The sequence below is a fragment of the Copadichromis virginalis genome, linkage group LG10 (assembly GCF_057382275.1).
Source record: "Copadichromis virginalis isolate Kocher_CV1m ecotype Utaka linkage group LG10, C_Virginalis_male_GT1.1, whole genome shotgun sequence".
Classification (NCBI taxonomy): domain Eukaryota; kingdom Metazoa; phylum Chordata; class Actinopteri; order Cichliformes; family Cichlidae; genus Copadichromis; species Copadichromis virginalis.
The window spans coordinates 21,426,952-21,445,475 of NC_140627.1; the positions used below are offsets into that span (position 1 = coordinate 21,426,952).

At 38.4% G+C, this 18,524-nt stretch overlaps 1 protein-coding gene across 1 annotated transcript; it reads left to right on the forward strand.

Moving 5' to 3' along the window:
• Positions 1-248: 248 nt before the first annotated feature.
• On the forward strand, positions 249-16,671 carry adgrg4b (adhesion G protein-coupled receptor G4b). The gene is given in 29 exon segments (XM_085471305.1): positions 249-327; positions 2,031-2,161; positions 2,274-2,511; positions 2,990-3,262; positions 4,581-4,678; positions 5,051-5,112; positions 5,258-5,303; positions 5,480-5,508; positions 5,785-5,939; positions 6,772-6,978; positions 7,066-7,139; positions 7,278-7,372; positions 7,815-7,975; positions 8,062-8,191; positions 9,068-9,168; positions 9,318-9,522; positions 9,605-9,770; positions 10,452-10,598; positions 10,695-10,829; positions 10,922-10,958; positions 11,045-11,148; positions 12,080-12,201; positions 12,508-12,776; positions 13,375-13,492; positions 13,959-14,037; positions 14,618-14,819; positions 15,514-15,615; positions 15,887-16,051; positions 16,550-16,671. Coding segments are annotated over 29 exon segments (3,852 nt in total).
• The last annotated feature ends 1,853 nt before the right edge of the window (positions 16,672-18,524 follow it).

Here is an 18,524-nt window from a genome sequence, read left to right on the forward strand (position 1 = left end):
TTGTTCGAAACCAGTGAGCTGAGACTTTGCAGGATGAAGTGTAGTTGCTGAGAATCTCGACCAGGATTTACTTTCAGATTCATCTCCTGGCTTTCAGGCGATTCTGTCGAAGGTAAGTTCTTCACTTATGCTCAAAAACTTTGATAAACTTTGATGCTTCTAATAATTCTAATAATAAAAATACTTTATTATACAGTTAATGCACAAATAATAGTGTAATTATTTAATTTTATTTTTCAGATTTCATCATGGTCATCCTTCAAAATTACCTGAATGTTTTTTTCTCTCTGTCTCTGCTGGGCAGCCCGGGTCCTGCTAAAGCAGACGGTAGGAACAACTAAAAAAATGGAAAAAATACAAAAGAGATCACAATTTATTTGATCACAAATCATGTTTGCGTATTACTTGAAGCCATGGTTCTGTGAGAAAGTCAGCTGATTGTAAAAAAGTCAAAATCATCTAAAACAAACCTCACGTATATCATGTAGAGCCATTAAAGACCACAAGGTGAAAGGTGGAAAAGCATGATGTAATACTGTAGACAGTTTAACTGACTCCAGATTCAGCTCCTGCTGACTAAATAAGTAAAGAAGAAAAAAATGTTCTTCACACGTTCCTTTTAAAGTGGCCGGGTCTGTAAAAGTGGCTGCAAAACACACTGATGATAATTTCTAAAGCAAAAAAATAATTACCCATTAGGGTAATTTTTGACAATGAAAAAAAAAGAGTTGCAATGAGACTAACAGTTAGGTTTATAAGTGTTTTTTTTCTTTCTTTTTGTGATTGAGCTTGCGTACACCATCACAGTGCGTTTCAAATCAAACAATCTATGGGTTAAATTCAATGTTAACAAAAGCATTGACTTAACTTTGAGGAATTTTTATACAGTCCCCCATTTTCAGATGTTCAAAGGTAAGTGGACTCACAGAATTTTAAGGGTTATAAAGGTTGATTTTTTTTTTAGAGCTGTGCCAGCTCTTTTAGATGTTTTCTATCTTTTGAGTCTAAAGTATGAAAAAGGGCTTCTTGAAGATGTCTCTTGGACTGGTAGATCCACCCAACCCCTCATCGAGTGTTCTTTACTTTGTTAGATGTTTTAAGGCTGTTTTTCTTAACCATGGAAATAATTCAATTTTCGTTGCTTTTTGTGGTCTTTCTGGCTTTTTGTTGTTGGTGAGTTGGTTGGTGCATGCAAGCTTTGTAAGAATGAGGCAGATTGCTGATTACTACTAAAGTTTTTGCTGTCTCTCTGACCGGGTTGTTTTGCCTTTTCAGCCCAATAATGGAGTTTCACTGAAAAGCCTGGAATAAACTCCACTCTTTTTGCTGCTTAATAACCAGAGAACAGAACCTCCCTGCCAGTCAATTGTCCAATTAATTATGAACCTCTAAAAATGGGACATTATGCATAAAACAGTTCAAACACTTCAATAATATAGTAATTATTTAATTCAGATGAAAAATTTTAAACATATTTCGTTTCAACAGACAAACAAACCAAAGAAAAAACCCAACCCTGTTTAAATATGAACATAATTGAGGTTTCCCAACACACTGCGACAACTCTCAGTTTTAACTAAAACTGAAAAAGGATCAAACTCAATGCAGAAGCTGAATTAAGTGTCTTAATTACTTGAAAACCAGACTGTACACACTCCTTTCAGGAATGAAAAATGTTCTTTTTTCATATAATACCCAGCAAAACCAGTTAAGAAGCTCCAAAAGTGATTTGCTTCCACAACAATGTATGGTGAAAATCTACCAGTGGATCTATCAACATCCACTGCTCATTTCCAACCAAAATACACAACAAAGTCTGGACATTGTCCAATGATCAGGAAATCCATCCAGAAAGACAGTCTCAAGATCTCATAAATAAATTAGAATACATGATCAATAAACAGCATTCAGTATTGTAATAGGAAAGTTATGTAACGTCCAGAAGGTTCTGAAGGTAAAACCTTCTCCCTTTGTTCAGATTTCCTGCTGTGGAAGCACTTTTTTATAAAAACGATGTATTTTTCTCTCAGTGCCTAGGTTCAGTCTATGGGGGGAAGTGGCTAATTTCACTGCAGGATGCAGCCACTGGACACTAAAGCATCAGATCACCATCCCCCCCCTGCAAGAGCTCACAGTCTGCTTCTACCTGAATCTAGAGAAGGTACTGATGATAAATGTCCTGCAGTTATAACTGGTTTAACTGTCACAGGGATATTTTTAAAGGTGCCGAACAGTTAAAGAAATGAAATCTCACTAACTCCAAACATGTCTAGACCATAGGTTCCTCACCGTGGACCGCCTTTATGTACCGACATCCAAAGGCACAGTATGCTGAGCTGGGGCTGGGGTTTAAGGCGGGTCATTTAGTGGTCTGGTTGTTTGGCGTGGAGTGGAGGACCCAGAAGATCGTCCTCCTTGAGTCACAGTGGTACCCACTATGCCTGACCTGGTCACATACGAAAGACAGACCTGCCCTATACCTTAAAGGGACCCTGCTGAACCTCACGGCAGGTGGGTTTCCTCTCATCGTGTGTTCTTTAAAAGCCTAATTTTATTCTGGGATTAGAAATAAAGATTGGTGAAGAAATAAAGATGTTTTTTAGAAATGGCTTTTGGGATCTAGAAGTCTGATCCTCTCAGTTTTCTCCTGTAACTGATTCTGATTTTCCTACACAGGCTGTCAGGCAATACTGAATGCAGGTGCTCCTTTTCAGTCTATTATCTAAAACTTGTCTGGCTGGAACATCTCAGTGATTTATATATTGATAACACGGTTGCATCAAGTGATAATCTGCTTACAAAGGTCACTATCAAGAGTTATAGCCGTCTTGTGTTTTTGCTCATGACGTCTTAAATGAATCTGGGCTACAGCTACATTCCCTGTTTAGAAAATGATATGGAAAACCTGCCTTGGCTGTTTCAGTGATTTTTTTAGTCTTTCCTTGACCACCTTTTGTATGCCTTCCCTCTCTCACAGTCCTCTATGGAGCTGCTTCTTCTGCCTCCTCTTCGTGCTCCACACTGGCCCCCAATGGATCGCTCACTCTGGGATCAGGACATTTCATTGTAAACGGCAACATAAAGATCATTCCTATATCCCGTGTGTCGGGAAAACTCTCTCTGTTTCGGATGTGGGGGAGAGAACGCAGCAGCAAGGAAGTGGCATCAATGAACTGTACAGAGGGGGATGTTGTGAAGTGGGAGAGAAACAACTGGGACACTCAGATCTGTGCTCCACTACAAGATTGCAGCCTGAATTGCAGTGAGCATGCAACTTACAAACCCTGAATACTTTCACTTGAAACCTTTGCCGTTATCATCTGATTTTATTTTACTGCAGTAAATGCCACATTCATCAAGCTTTTTCCAGCCTCAGCGATAGTTTGTTGGCTGTCTGTGGTGTATCCCCTCACATTAAATACTCACCACCTTTCTATTTGGCAGTTAAGTAAATGTAAAAACAAATTCATAATCAATTAGATGAAAATTCGAAGCATTAATCAAGCAGCTTGTTTCATCTCTACAAAACTGGAACAGTCTACAGTTTCAATAAGATGATAAATGTTGACACTTTTACTTGTTAATGATTCTAATTTCTTGGCTACTAAATGCAGGAATTTTATGAAAAAAAAAACATTCCAGTTTTTCTCAGAAATATGGAAGAAGTCAGAACTCATGACCCCCAAAGATTTTTTTCTTTTACTGGCCCTAATCCTCTTTCATAGCACTATAGAGCTTAGTTTACATAAGAAAATTCCTTTCACACAGTCTGTTCAGCCATATGAAAAACGCAGTATTAGTTCCACGTGAATCTTTCCCTCTAGCTGAAAGCGCTGCTCCAGTTTTAGGTCAGTGCAGATAGGAAAAAATACAGTTTGATCTTTTCTTCATATCGTAATACAAAATATATAGTTTATGACAGTGGTTCTCAACCTATGGGGCAGGTCGCAGTCGTGGGGCAGGGAGACACACCAGGTGGCTGCTGGTGAAACTAAGCTGAATAAATGTATTTTTTTAGGAAAAATAAAAATGCTGATGCTTTTACACAGACTTTCAATTAAGTCAAGTCTGACTTGGATCCTTTTAATTGTTAATGATTGATGGAAACGGTGGGCTGTAAAGTCATTTTACTCTGCAGGCTTCTGAGGTTTGAGAGCTACTGGTTTATAATAATAAGCAGCCATTATTAAATAGAGGCAGAGTGATGTGGGGATTTTTAAGACTGATACCAATATTTAGTGATTCAATAATCCAATATATCGACTGATACTTTTTTCTTTATTCAGACAAAAAAAACCCAGAGATTTCTCAGCATTTGTTATCTGTAGTTATTTATGAGTCCTCACTAAGATAATATGACAATTTCTCCCTTCTCTCCTTTACTTTCAAGCCCAGTGGTATATTGGTCAGGTTCAAATATTTATAAGATAAAGAAAAAAATCTGTCAAACTGTAAAAAATACATATATATATATAAATATATACACACTGAAGTAGGCTTGAAAGTTATCACTCTTGTTTTTTTATGGTCTTAAATGAAATCTACAAACATTTAATGCAGTTTTATGTTCTCTTTGGCAGCATGGTCCATTTACCAAGTGAAACTGATAATTACTATTGTTCGTCAGGATGAGAACAAAACTGAGATCTACACAGCCAGAGACATCGCACACCAATGGGTAAAACAAACAAAAACTTTAAAAAAAAGGTTTATTCATCTATTTTTAAATTCTTGAAAAACTGTTATAAGAATAATTATTTTTATTACCTCTACCAATGAGTTCATGTCATTTATTCCATTTTTTAAAATATATATTCTGAAGAGAAATTCACAGACTCAATCCAGATATTGTTTTGGATCCAGGAATTTTGTGCGTGCTGTGGCGGGAATTTGTGTAGGGTCAGACTTCTCGTCATTTATTTCTCTGAAAAATTCCAGACCCTGCTGCTTTGGACTTCATTATACTGTGCAGGCTTTACTTTACATTTATTCAGCAGCAGTAAATCTCAGCGGCTATAACACTGCCTTCTGCTCTTTGTTGTTCCTGCAGCTCAGACAGGAGCTGCCGAGCGACATCTATTTACACATAGTATCTGTGTTTGAACTATCCAGGTAGGAGATGATTTACATTTGCAATAAAATTCATTTGAATCTCACTGTGTGTCACACAATTAAATCTTGTTTTATAGTACATGTCAGAGGGGAGGAACAAATGGGCCATAAGGTTACTGAGTTTCTTTGATTTTCTTATTTTCAGATCCAATACAGAAGACCTCGTAAAAACACCATATGAAGACCAGCTGGTAAGAACATCAGAGCTCAACTGATGCATCAGGTTGATGTATGTATGAGGGGATGTTATCTTAATGCAAATATAGCTGTGTCTGTTTGGCCAGTAGGACAGTAGGAGTGTAAGACCTGGACAGCATCTTTATCAGCATCTTGTTTCATACGTATTAAATGTTCTTCTATTCTTCAGATGCGGTTCAGTCCCTCCAGTGTCAACAGGTAATATGGTAGAGAGTTACAGTTCCCAGAATATTGTGTGATTTCTATCTGACTTTTTTTTTTTTTAATGTACAGACATGTTTCTTTCATTTGTATATAAAACAAAACAAAAAATTTTTGTAATCTGGGAAAAACATTCATCTTAATAGAAAAAAACCTTGGTTGGGCTTTAACTTTGGTTAAAGAGCCCAAAATAATCGAAATACCTGAAAAGCATTGTTGTAGAAGAGAATAAGAACGTGGTATCTAAAGCATGACTTTGTGTCTTCCTTGTAGTTTTCGCTGCAACGTATATGTGAATGTCATCCCTGCTGTGGATGTGGCAGATGTGCAGTCTCTAATAGCCACGAGGCTTAAAAATCCCTACAACGACCCCAGTGGTTTGTTAAAGCTGTGGGCTGATGCAGAAAACATACACACCACACCTGTCGGTAGGAAACAATTCTCAACAGAAACTGATAATAGTTAATAAAAACTAATTATAGTTCTTATTCGTACATAATAACCAAAAAACTTTATATTTTTTATAATCTCATTTGGCTTTCATAACAGTTTCTTCCTGGTCTTGCCTTGTTTTTTTAAATTTGGTATTTTTCAAAAGTCTCTTTTGTTGCAAATAGTTTTTAATAGTTTTCTTTCCAGAAACTTGCTTTGGATGAAACGTTTGTGTGATCTTTATTTGAATCCAATAAATCCCAAGTTTTCCATTAGTTTCAGTATTTCAGATTCTGTTTTCTTGGTCGAATAATCTCTGCAAAGCTTTGCAGTAGCTTTAGGTCATTACCTTGGTATATGCACCAACAAGCAATCAGTTTAAGTTTGCAAGTTTTTAATGTTCTCCAGCTTTTCTGCAGACACAGAGGAGGAATATCAAACTGAATTCACATTTATATTCCCAAATTTTAATTGACAAACTGGACTTTCTTGAGTGCATAACGTTCAATCACAAAAATTAATTTATCTAATTAGTAATGAAATAAATGAAATTTTAAGGGTGTTTTTATATTTATTTCCATTTTTATATATTTATCTATATTTTAACATGAACAAATATCATTTTGATTGAAGCGTTTGTGCATACATTTGGACTAACCGTTACAGAAACAACATTTTTGTAATAACAAATATTGTTCATTTAAAGTAGACGTGGCATAAACTATTCATTGTGTGTTGGTCTAACCAATTAATAAGCACTGTACGTGTGCGGTCTTGTGAAGTATTTGCAGAAAAACTCATTGTGGGTCTCTGACATGCATCTTCCAGATGGTTTCTTAGTTGAAACCAGCAGCTCCAGTACGATGACACAGCCTTCTCCGGTGACAAATATTACCTCTACAACCACAATACCATCCTCCACACCCTTTTCTACCACCGAATTTAGACCCCCAACCACAAGCATCATCACAAGTACAAGTTCTACTACCGTAACCACGCCCATGACCATTGCCACAAACCCTGAAAATGTCTCCGGTCAGTTTCACAACTGCATGTACGGTTCATCTGACATCATAAATTACTTGGTGAAAACTTTCTGATCTGTCTCAATTTCCTTTGCAGAACTGTATTTTCAGGTTAAGGTGAACGTGTCCATAACAGGCGGCTGTGACTCAGAACAGATCCTTAGGTCCTGGGTAAGTCTTACAGAACACCCAAGCTCTTATTTTAAGATACAGGAAACTATTTTTCCTTCACCTGGTTAAATATAGGGGTGTAAAATCCTGACAGCAGAAGTAATGCAGTAAAAATGAATGCTAACTTCCTCTTCACAGCTCAACAATAGCCTACCAAACAACTTGATGACAGTGCTTGAATTTCAGCTGGTCCCCAAAGCTCAAAGGTAGAGTACCACACATCAACTCACCCAGTTCCAGAAATATGTCACATTCTGATGAACGCAAAGGTCTTTCAATTTGAACAACTTAAGTTACTGATCTCACTTCCAGAAATCATCCTAAGCTGCAGTCAGAATACCCTACCAGAGTAAGTAAGCATAAAAAATATGTCAGTGACTTCTTAAACCAAAAGGCTGTTTCTCCCCTGAAAGCTTCATCTTCATCCTTTTTACTCTTTCCCAGGTATTAGCAGACACAGTTTCAAGGTAAGCTTTGTGTGTCTCCGTACAATTTTATTTAGAACTGATTACAATAAACAAAAAATTTGAAATTCTGCCTGGAGGAGGAGGAAACTGGCTGCTACGTTGTTCATTTTTATTTGCCTTTACGCAGATAATATTAAAAAAGTATAACATCATGATGTTATATTTGCTATGTACATGAGCGCATTGTCATTCTGCAAACCATATTTAGCTCTGTTACTTCCAGAAGAGAGAGCTGTATTTTCCAGGTCCAAGTCATGATGCAGTCAGACATACATGAAATCGAAGAGAAGATACGAAACATACTGCTGACACCTTATAATCAGGGGTCCATCTCCATACTCACTGAGGACATAGAGATAAGCCAGATATGTGAGTTAAAAAAAAAAAAGGGGGGGGGACCCAGCCCTGAAAATCTTCTCATTTTGATCTCTTTCTCAAACATCTCACTGTTCCAGTGTCATTTAAGTGCAATGCAGAAATGCGCCAAACCCTGAAAGGCCTGTTTGTGTGGCCTGAAACTTCAGGAGGAGAAACTGCCAATCAAACGTGCCCAAAGAACCCGGACCACCACGCCACTCGACACTGGTGAGAGCTCGGACTGTTAATCATTTTTCATTTGTAGTCCAAGTGAAACATCTCACAAAATATGTGATTAAATGGCAACAGGTCAGTGACATGGTTGAGTTTAAAAGCAGCATAGTGTGAAAGACTGCTGGGCAACTCGCTGCAATGAATCTGTGGGTTTCGTCATCTATGTAGGTGACTTTTTTAAAAGCTTAGAATTATCAGGGCTGCTGGATTTGTCTACTCAACAATATAAACCTTTACTAGTGAAAAAACATTAAAAAAATTACTGGGCTTCATCCTCTTGATGCCCTGGATATCTGCAGCTAAAGTAATGGAAATCAATCCAGCAGTAAAGATTTATTAGACCAACACTGCTAAAGTACACATGCTCTGACATTTGTCCTCATGTTTACAGTTGAAGTGTGCTGTGTGTTTTATGTATTTGGCTGGCTGATAAATTTAACACATGGATACGTCTGAGTATTAATCACATCCGTTGGTATACATTTATATGGCTTTACTGCTGTTCTAAAGACTGCGTGTTGACTCAGTGTCACAACACTCAGTGATGGCTCTGCTGTAAATGCATTAATCAAGACCTCAGTGTGACTAATGAGAGGTTAAATGATCGGTAATTCTCAGAATCAAAATGGCTCACAGCTGTGTGAGGTCTCACATAATGTCACCAATCCATCCAATTAACCTCATTTCTGTTGTTGGGTAGTTAGCCGATGCCATTTATTTTCCAGTAAGAGTGCGGCTAGCAAATGTTGATATGCAACATGCTGAGGTGGCAGTATAACCAGATGATGAAAATTTTAAAAAAAGGTTAAAGGTTTTACTCTCTGCAGATTTTTTTATGCATTCTCCCTCTGTCCACCTTCTGTTTGACAGTAAAGGCAAGCTCAATACCCATTGGATGGCTCCAGAGCTGGAAGACTGTGGTCCAGTGGTGGAGACCATCCCTGACCTGTACCATGTCAGTGTAACTGCCGGTCAGTCACAGACTTTTTTCCCAGCTCTAAAATTACCCAAACATCTGTATTTCCAACATAAACCCTGTTACATATTAGACATGTGCTGTGTTACAAGTTAGAATGGGATAAAAATGCCTGTTTCACAAGTTGTGCCATTTAACTTCCAGATAGTGCTCAGGATGTGGTAGATATGATTGAAGTCTTACTGAGTAACCACTCCACACTCAACTATGACGAACTGACGATAGTCCTCAACAAGCTGCAGGACATCATTAACGTCAGTGTGGTCACACCAGAGCTGGGCCAAGCTCTTCTCAACATTATTTCAAACATACTGAAATCTGAGAGCAACCTGGTGCCTTTTACTAACAAGTAAGGAATGAATGCAGAACGAGAAATAAACTTTTCCAACAATCTGATGTGGGGACACTAAAATCTTCTGTTTTCTCTCCAGCATCCTGAATATTACAGAAGCAATGGGAGACAGGATAGTGGGTTATGAGGGTTCCTCCACCCTGGTCGCTCCAGCCATCGGCATCGCAGTGGTGGATGTAGTTCCTGGAGAGTTTAACAGTTTAATGATTGGAGTGGCGTCTGATGCTACTGGCAAAAAACCCGAGGTCGGCAAAATTTCTCTGTAAATTTTCTTCCTCATTCTGTTGCTCGCTTCGAACTTCAGCAGGTCTACTCGACTATGTCTACAAGGCTGCTGCCATGTGATTGGCTGATTTAATATTTTGTCATTTGCCCCATCTCTCTCCCCTCGCTCCATCTCAGCAGCTTGCTTCCTCTTCCTGAGCCTGGTTCTGCTGGAGGTCTCTTCCTGTTAAAAGGGAGTTTTTCCTTCCCAATGTTGCCAAGTGCTTGTTCATAGGGCAGTCCTGTGCTTGTTGGGGTTCCTCTCTAATATTGTAGGGTCTTTATGTTATAATATAAAGTGCCTACAGGCCACTGTTGTTGTCAACTGGAACTATATAAATAAAACTGAATGTCTGCATTAAGAAGCAGGTGAACAGGTGTTACAAAAGGTTTCCACATGTGGAATAAAACATGCTACTTTGAACCAATAAATGTAGGCTTTTCTACAGTCATTGCTTTGAACAGTGCTGTTTGCAGCAGCTTGAAACTGACACTAAACATTGTCTTTCTTGGCGATATTTAAGCAAACATACAGATGAGTCTGTACTTACCGCATTAATGCTGCTCAAATTGTCTGCAGTGCATCTCAGAAATCAACGGTGCTGTTAGCTGAAACATGTTGCCTGAGCTTTAAAAAGAATTAAGAAAATTTGTCTTTATAGATTTTTATCAACAGGTATCCCCTCAACAGCACACTGGCTTTCATCTCCCTCCCATCTGCCCTGCAGCACTGCTTCCCCCAACAAGCCCCAAATCAGACCCGACCGAGAATCCAGTTTCAGTTCTACGCCATCGCGTCGCTCTTTAAGGTGGTATTTTCTATGAAGCCACTTCTTTGTGAAGAATTGCTCCTAGATGCTTATTAGTGAAACATGTTATTCATATGTACTGTGTTTTAACTTCAGGGGAGACAAATAGATCAGACCCTCAACACTTTTGTGGTGGCAGCCAGTGTGACCAACGCCAGCTGTCCAATCAAAGACCTGGAAGAAGATATTGAAGTCACACTCCAACATCTTATACCAAACACAGTAGGAGAGGTTGTTCTATCAATATACACTGCGTGTAATGAAAGCACCTTTAATCAATGAATGCATTAATGTTTCTTTTGTCTCTGATTAAGCCTTACAAGCAGGTCGAGTGTGTGTACTGGAACTTCAATAAAAACAGTACGTCCTGATCTCAGTCCTATTCTTCCAAATCAAATCAACTCTGGAAGAAGCGGGCCACATTAAACATTACTCTTCTCATGCAGATGGACAAGGAGACTGGGACAATTATGGATGTCGGAAATACAACAGCAGCCCTTACTACACAACCTGCCTGTGTGATCATCTCACACACTTTGGAGTTCTTCTGGTACAAACTACTACTTTAATATTGTTTTTCTGTTTCCTAAAAAGCACATTTTGGCAGAGCACTTTAAAGTTTTGGTAACAGCAGCAACAATACACACACTACTAATTATGTTTTTCTTTTTCTTGTATCAAACTGAATTGCAGTGGCGTCAATATGCTTTGACCAGGCTTAACCAGCAGAGGGCACTAAAGGAATAATATTTAAAAATAAACTACTGCAAAGAAAAGTTTGAAACAGTTCATTATGTTCGAGTAACTCCCGACAACATATACTGTAATGGGATTGCTGTTTTGCAACAATTGCACCATTATTAATAATAATAAATATGAGAAATGCCTCCTGGGCTATTCAGTACCAAGAACGCCAAAATTAAATGAATAAATTCATCATTAAATAATTAAACGTGTCTGTAATTAATTAAAAATTGAAATAAATACATAATGTATTGAATCTATAATTAATTTCTAATACATTTTATTTAAAAAGATTTACTTATTTCGCTAATTATTCCATGGTTTCTGTGGTGCAGACCAGTGTCCCTTATTCATTACTCTGTGGCTTTCAGCCTACAGAGTAATGAATGCCTACCGAAGAGGATTTTTTTAACCACTTTAAATTATTTGATTAACAAGTTGTTTCCTTTACATAAATTAATGTCAGATTTTTTCCCCTATATAATTAAACACAATAAAAATACATAAAACCCCATTCCTATACTTTATCACTGAGCTATGATGAAACTAATTTTACTATAAGTGCTAGAGATAGTAAAAGTGTTTCAGTGTAGTAGTGGTTAGACAGATGCTGGGCTTTATGCAAGTTTACATAAAGTAAACTTGCATATGGGAACAGTTAGGAACAGGATCAGCCAAGAGCTAATAATGCACACTGGAAAATACAGCCCTGTAACCAAACGTCTCCATGTCTCCAGGATGTCGCCAGGACTCAGTTGGACCCTGCTAATGAGCAGATCCTGACCATTATCACCTATCTTGGTTGTGGAGTCTCGTCACTCTTCTTGGGAATTACCGTTCTCACGTACACGGCTTTCGAGTAAGCGTTTTCTGCTTACATGCAGCACAGATCTGTGGGTGCTACTACAGGCCTGTCAACACCAATTCAAATGTATGAGGAAAACTATTGTTTTAAGTGAGGCACACATTGTTTTCAGTGTTAGAAAACAGCAAAGGATATGCTGAAGTTTCACTGTCATGGTGGTATTTTAATGCATGCATTTCTCAGGTTTGTTGAGTTTACTTCACTGCTAAAGGTTTTTCTGTACGTGTATCTACATGTAGCACAAAAGTATCATAGTACCTAACCTCTCGACTTTCTCCACGATGTCTATATCTCTCTTAGAAAGCTTCGTAGAGACTACCCCTCTCAGATTCTCATCAACCTCTCTCTGGCCCTGCTGGGCTTGAATCTGGTGTTTCTGGTCAACTCCTGGCTGTCCTCCTGGGGTCTGTACCCTCTCTGCGTGGCTGTGGCCTCCACCCTGCACTACTTCCTGCTTGCATCATTCACCTGGATGGGATTAGAGGCCGTTAACATGTACTTTGCCCTTGTTAAAGTATTCAACGCCTACGTGCCCTCTTATATGCTCAAGTTTTGTTTTCTGGGATGGGGTGAGTCACATTTTTGCATGACTGAATTTTAGTTAATGGCAACACAGAAAACATTATTACTTATATGGTGTGATGACAGCTCATAAAAATCTCTAATGCGACGCATTATGCTCATTTCCAGGTCCATCTCTAGATCGTTAGACTCTAGCAGAGATGCTCTGCATGAGTCATGGTTCCAAAATAATCTTTATCATATACTGGGCCCCAGTGCAGAGTATTAAACCATTTTGCTCCTCTCCTTTTAGGTCACCTTCTGATTGGCTGCATCTCACAAAATCAAAATTTAAACAGCAGATGGAGGGAACTGGGCCATATTAATGATTTCCCCTCTTTCTGAAATCATAAAGAGAATAAACTGCCTGACAAGGAGCTTTTTGAGCAGTGTGACACCTAAAGTATAGCCTCACAGCGATTACTTAAGAGTTTGGGTATTTTTAATATGATCATCAACAATTCTAAAAGTGCATTACATTAGACAGCTATTTTTATATAACAAAAAGGGTTAATTTTAAAAGCAATTATATTTTCTGTTTGTTTTTCTGAGGGTATGACATTGTAAGTACATACATACTTGTATGTATTTGAAATCTCCATCCAGGGCTTCCTCTGGTGATTTGCATCCTGGTGCTCATCGTGAACAAAGAGGCCTACGGCAGTCACATCTACACAGACACTTCTTCTTCTACCTTACAGCTGCTGGACAACTCTGATAACTTGTGAGTTTTGGATTCATCTTTTATTCATTTTTCATATCTTGATACATACTTGATGATCTGAAGAGAGTTGAAGGTTTCATTCAGCTTTCACATAGAATCTCTCTCTATATCTAAAGAATCTATATCTATCTCTTAGCTGGAAAAAAATGAATATCACAACATATTTTCTCCAATTACAAAAGCAAATCCATGATGTAAAACCACAAATCTTCAAAAATAGATAAAACCATTTCCTTCACATTTTATTTTCAGCCAGATCAAGCTGATCTGATGTCATATTGGAAGTCATGTAACATGGTATTACACTCTCGGGCTATCCAAACACATGATTCAAGAATGATAAGTCAGTAAGATGTTTTCATTAGTTGCAGAAGGTTCAAATACGACCACACTGATCATTCATCGTGTTCACTGATCTCGTCTACTAATGCCTCGTCTGTCTTTTTCCTGTTTGTCACCCTCCCAGCTGCTGGCTCCAGGACGATGTGACATTTTATGTGTCTGTGGTTGCCTACGCTGTGTTCATCTTTCTCTTCAACACCGGGGTAAATCATTTCACATTTCATTAAAGATTTTACTTGTCAGATTGTTATGTGTTCTCCTTATTCCTTTTAAATTCAACATGGGTACGCTGTGATCAAAGAGGAATGGAGATGGTGAGAAATAATGCTCAAGCAACTTGTGGCGTTTGAATGATGCTCAGATGGTACGAAGTGGCCCAAAGTGTGCCTAGAAAATATTCCCAACACCCTTACACCACCAGCAGCCTGAACTGTTGATATAACGCAGGATGGATCCATGCTTTAATGTTGTTTATACCAAATTATGATAATCAGAACTGATCATCAGAAATCTTCATTCTGATGCTCAGCCTGAATTTCCGCAGGTTGCCTTGACCATGTCTACATACCTAAATGCACTGAGCTGCTGCCATGTGATTGGCTGACTAGACATTTGCATTAATGAGCAGCTGAACAGTTTTATCTAACAAAGTGGCTGGTGGAGTTAGAAAAAAAACCCTTCATATTAGACACATTCTTTATTACTGTGTAAATTTGCTTTTGACCCTTTTACCATGTGCCTGTAATCCAACCACTCTGAGGCTTCTTTTCAATCTCCTCTTAGGTTTTTGTGGTGGTTCTAATCCAGATTCGACGTATGCGAGCCAACAGCCCGGCGGGGACCAGGAGTGGAGTCATGCAGGACTTGAAAGGAGTTGCCAGTCTAACCTTGTTACTGGGGCTAACATGGACTCTTGGCTTCTTTGGCTGGGGGCCAGGCAGAATAGTTCTGCTGTATCTGTTCTCTGGACTCAACAGCCTGCAAGGTTGTCCTTTTGTACAGAGGCAGTTAATGAAAGCTCGATAACGTCCAGATAGAATTTTATTTTAAGTTTGAAAGTCATCAAGCTTATTTTTACCATATAAGTAACTGTTTAGCCTCAATCTGTTGAGGTTTTTTTGAATACTTAACGTCTCGGTCAGCCAAGTGTGTCTTTATTAGCTGACATGAACATCTGGCTGTGTTAGTTCTTCTTTTCAGTCAGTCAAAACTATTTTGAGAAGTAAGGATAGTGTAATATGCCAAAGATCAAACATTATAAACATGCACGGACTTGTAAAAAGATGGTGCTTTACTTTTAAGAAGACAACCTTTTGGGTGTTGTTGTGGATTTATTTATTGTGTGAAATTTTGCTAACCACGTGTGCAGTTTTCCACAACAACCCGCTTTGCAACCGGAGTTCAAAAGAAGCTCGGATGAGGGAAAAAAAAAAAAAAGATGAAAAGGAAGATTTCAAACAGCCAAATGATGCAACCATATCACAACAGCTTTCACCTCTACTGATCTCTCTTATAATACTTTCTTTTGTATGAGTGAAGCAACCACCGCTGTTTACTTCTCTATATGAAATTATTCCAGAGAAAATTAGAAATACCTGCGCGAGGAACAAAGAGCTTCAAACCCAGATCTTATCTAATCTTGAGCTCACGACCTTTTCTTACTTTTCTATTTGCTGCAGGACTTTTCATATTCTTCTTCCACTGTTTAATGAAGGAGAATGTCAGGAAACAGTGGAGGATTCACCTCTGCTTTGGCCGTTTTCGACTTGAGGAGCACTCTGGTATGGGACCCACACGTAACACAGTGTGACCTCATCAATTCAGTTCAGTTACTTTTATGGCAACCTTTTTGTCGAGGCTCATAAAGTAGTACTGAAATTAGTACATGATACTGATACTATGCAAAGACTCGATCACACTCAATCTAACAAATCTGTTTGTTTTGTTTGGTGCTGTTAAAAGTTCAACTTATGGGGTAACTTGCAATGAAAGCAAAGCAGCAAACTCTACTTTGGGCTTCACTTATATTACTTGTCTGCCACTGTTGTCCAGAATGGAGCAACTCTGCTTCGATTGGAGCTCAGGCAAAGCCCAAAACAAATCCTCCGGGAGCAATAAGACCATCAGTCGGCTCAACTAAGTCCTCCTCCACAGATAGCACGTCAGCTTCCTCCAACTACAGCCAGCGAGATTCATCCTGCAAGAGACCAGATCTGGGTGAGAAAACTAGGCACCACACGTCCTGACTAAACTCATAACTATGATTCGGTCAAGACATTTCAGTACACTTATCATGAGCAAGATAAATTAAGTACATGATGACATTTCAGCGAGACGTTCATTCTTCGGTGGACTTTCCTCTGTTGACATTAAACTTCCTTGGTTCTAATCTGTTATAAGACATTTAAGCTTACAATTAAAAGTTACAGTTCATCCTGTTTAGATTCAGGCTCCTTAAAGCATTCAGCTGCCAAAATTCACACTGAAGGTCACTGCTTACATTAATGAGACTGCACTGACATTAAGTAATTACCAGGCTTTGTAATTAAGCTGGTTTAGACAGAAGTAAAAGGACATGTCTGTTATTCCTTAAAAAGGTTTCCGTCAACCATCTGACAGCTCAATTTCAGTTTAAACTCCCAGGTATACATTCTTCTCACACACACAGGTTTTTCACACCTCTGAATTGCTCACAGATGTTTAATTATCTTGTAGGCCTTTTTATGAATTCGTTGGCGCTTCCTCAACCTCAGAGAAGCCCTTTGGGTCCGGGAGGTCCGCCTTCCTGCAGAGGGGTGAGCCCAACACCTGGCTGGAGGAATCACGTGCTTCACTAGCAAGAATAAAGAAGAGCGCAACACATTGACTACCACTAAAGATTTGTCTTAGTGTTTTTAGCCATGTAACATGAAACTGATCAGAAATTTTGCAAATATTTATTATTAAATAAATCAATAATGTCAACTGATTCAATGTTTAGCAACTACCACTAATACAGCACTGCTTCAACCTAATGCAGTTTTATCGTGTTTAATTATTGTAGTGATTTGTGTGTCTGCAGCATCAAACTGTGTGAATGACATGTTGTGTTTTTTTAAATTCTGAAACTTTCCAGAGTGGACATATTTTACAAAATGAAAGTTATTCCATGAGGATAAGCGTAAAAAAACAACAAAAAGAAAAAAAAAAAACCAAGACCCACAGGCAAGTTTCCACAGTCCCTTTCTTAACCAGCACGATACGGTACTTGCGGGTAACATTTAATGAGGCTGCCTGCTGATGATCTGTTACTCAGTCTAAGGACTGTGATGCTCTTCTGCTCTTGATCAGTTGAGTACTGGTGCCTCTTTTTTTCCCCTCCTTTGTGTTGTTCTGAGAATAAAGGCGAGCACAGCGTCGTACAAAATCTTTAGTTATTCGGCACTTTCCCACATTGACTAAATTATTAGAACCGTAACGGAGATATGCTTCAGAAAAAAGTTTGTTTATTTGAGACTATAACCCAACCCAAAGGCTGATACTGTACACACATAACAAGCTAGATAAATCAATGTTTTAACCAGCATAACCAATTTCTGCTGAGCAAATTATTTTTCTAATGATCGTTTTAAATGATATACATGTAGGTAACCCAGAATGTCACTGGACCACAGAAACAAAGTGTATTTAGTTATTCCATTAAAATCCTCAATAATTTAGAATAAATAAATGTCATTCAGAATTCTTCTCTGCTTAAATGTTATTTTAGATTAAAAAACATAAAACAAATATGCTTTTATTTCAGAATCAGGTCAACTGGAAAGTGATCCCAAAGTTTTAAGCAGCTGTTATATACCACAACTACACACAGTCTAAGCATAGTGTACTTTAATTCAGGATAACCACAGATGCAATCCATGCAATGTCAGACCAAATTAAACTGCAAGCATCGCTGCAGCTTCATTAGATATTGTTTTTCATGCAATTCTATTGTTTTTGTTTTTGCTAAATATTGTAAAAGAGCCTATAATTATGGAGACACGAGCAGTTGCATCAGTTCCAAGGAGGAGTTGGTTGCCAAGCAACTGGTGAGTAGAGCCATGGTGACAATGAACCGTGGTACCACAGTTTGTGTAAGAAAAAAAAAAAGTATTAAATTTAAGATGACAGAAGTCTCACTGTGTTCATCTTTATCCTAATTTCTTTTGCCAGAAACTGTTCTCAAACCAAACAACTCCACAACCATCCCTCAATCAGCTCACAGACGGAAAGATCACCACACTTTATTTTTTCGTGGCTGCGAGTGCCATTTTGCTTGTGTAAATTCTGACACCTTTGTTCTGATCAACATATGATGTTTCTGAATAATTAGTCTAATTATGGACGTCTCTGCTGCTCATTTTAGAGAACCCATGGAAACAAGTGTTTTTAAACTAGCGCAGTCTCTGTATGCTTTAATCATGCAGCTGCCATTCTTTGAGACGGGCTTGTAGCAATGTGGAGTCACAACTTATCCATCTCCCAGCACGATGCGTGAGAGCTTACTAAGGATATTTTTGTTTTATATTGCCTGTCTCACCTTTGCATCTGCAAAAAAGCTGGTGACAGTTCTGTCACGCTTCACCTTTCACTTCAAGAATACAAGAGAGGTGTTGATTGAATTGACAGGTAAATTCTGAAGTTGTAGTTTTCGAGCTGTACAAGTTCCTGA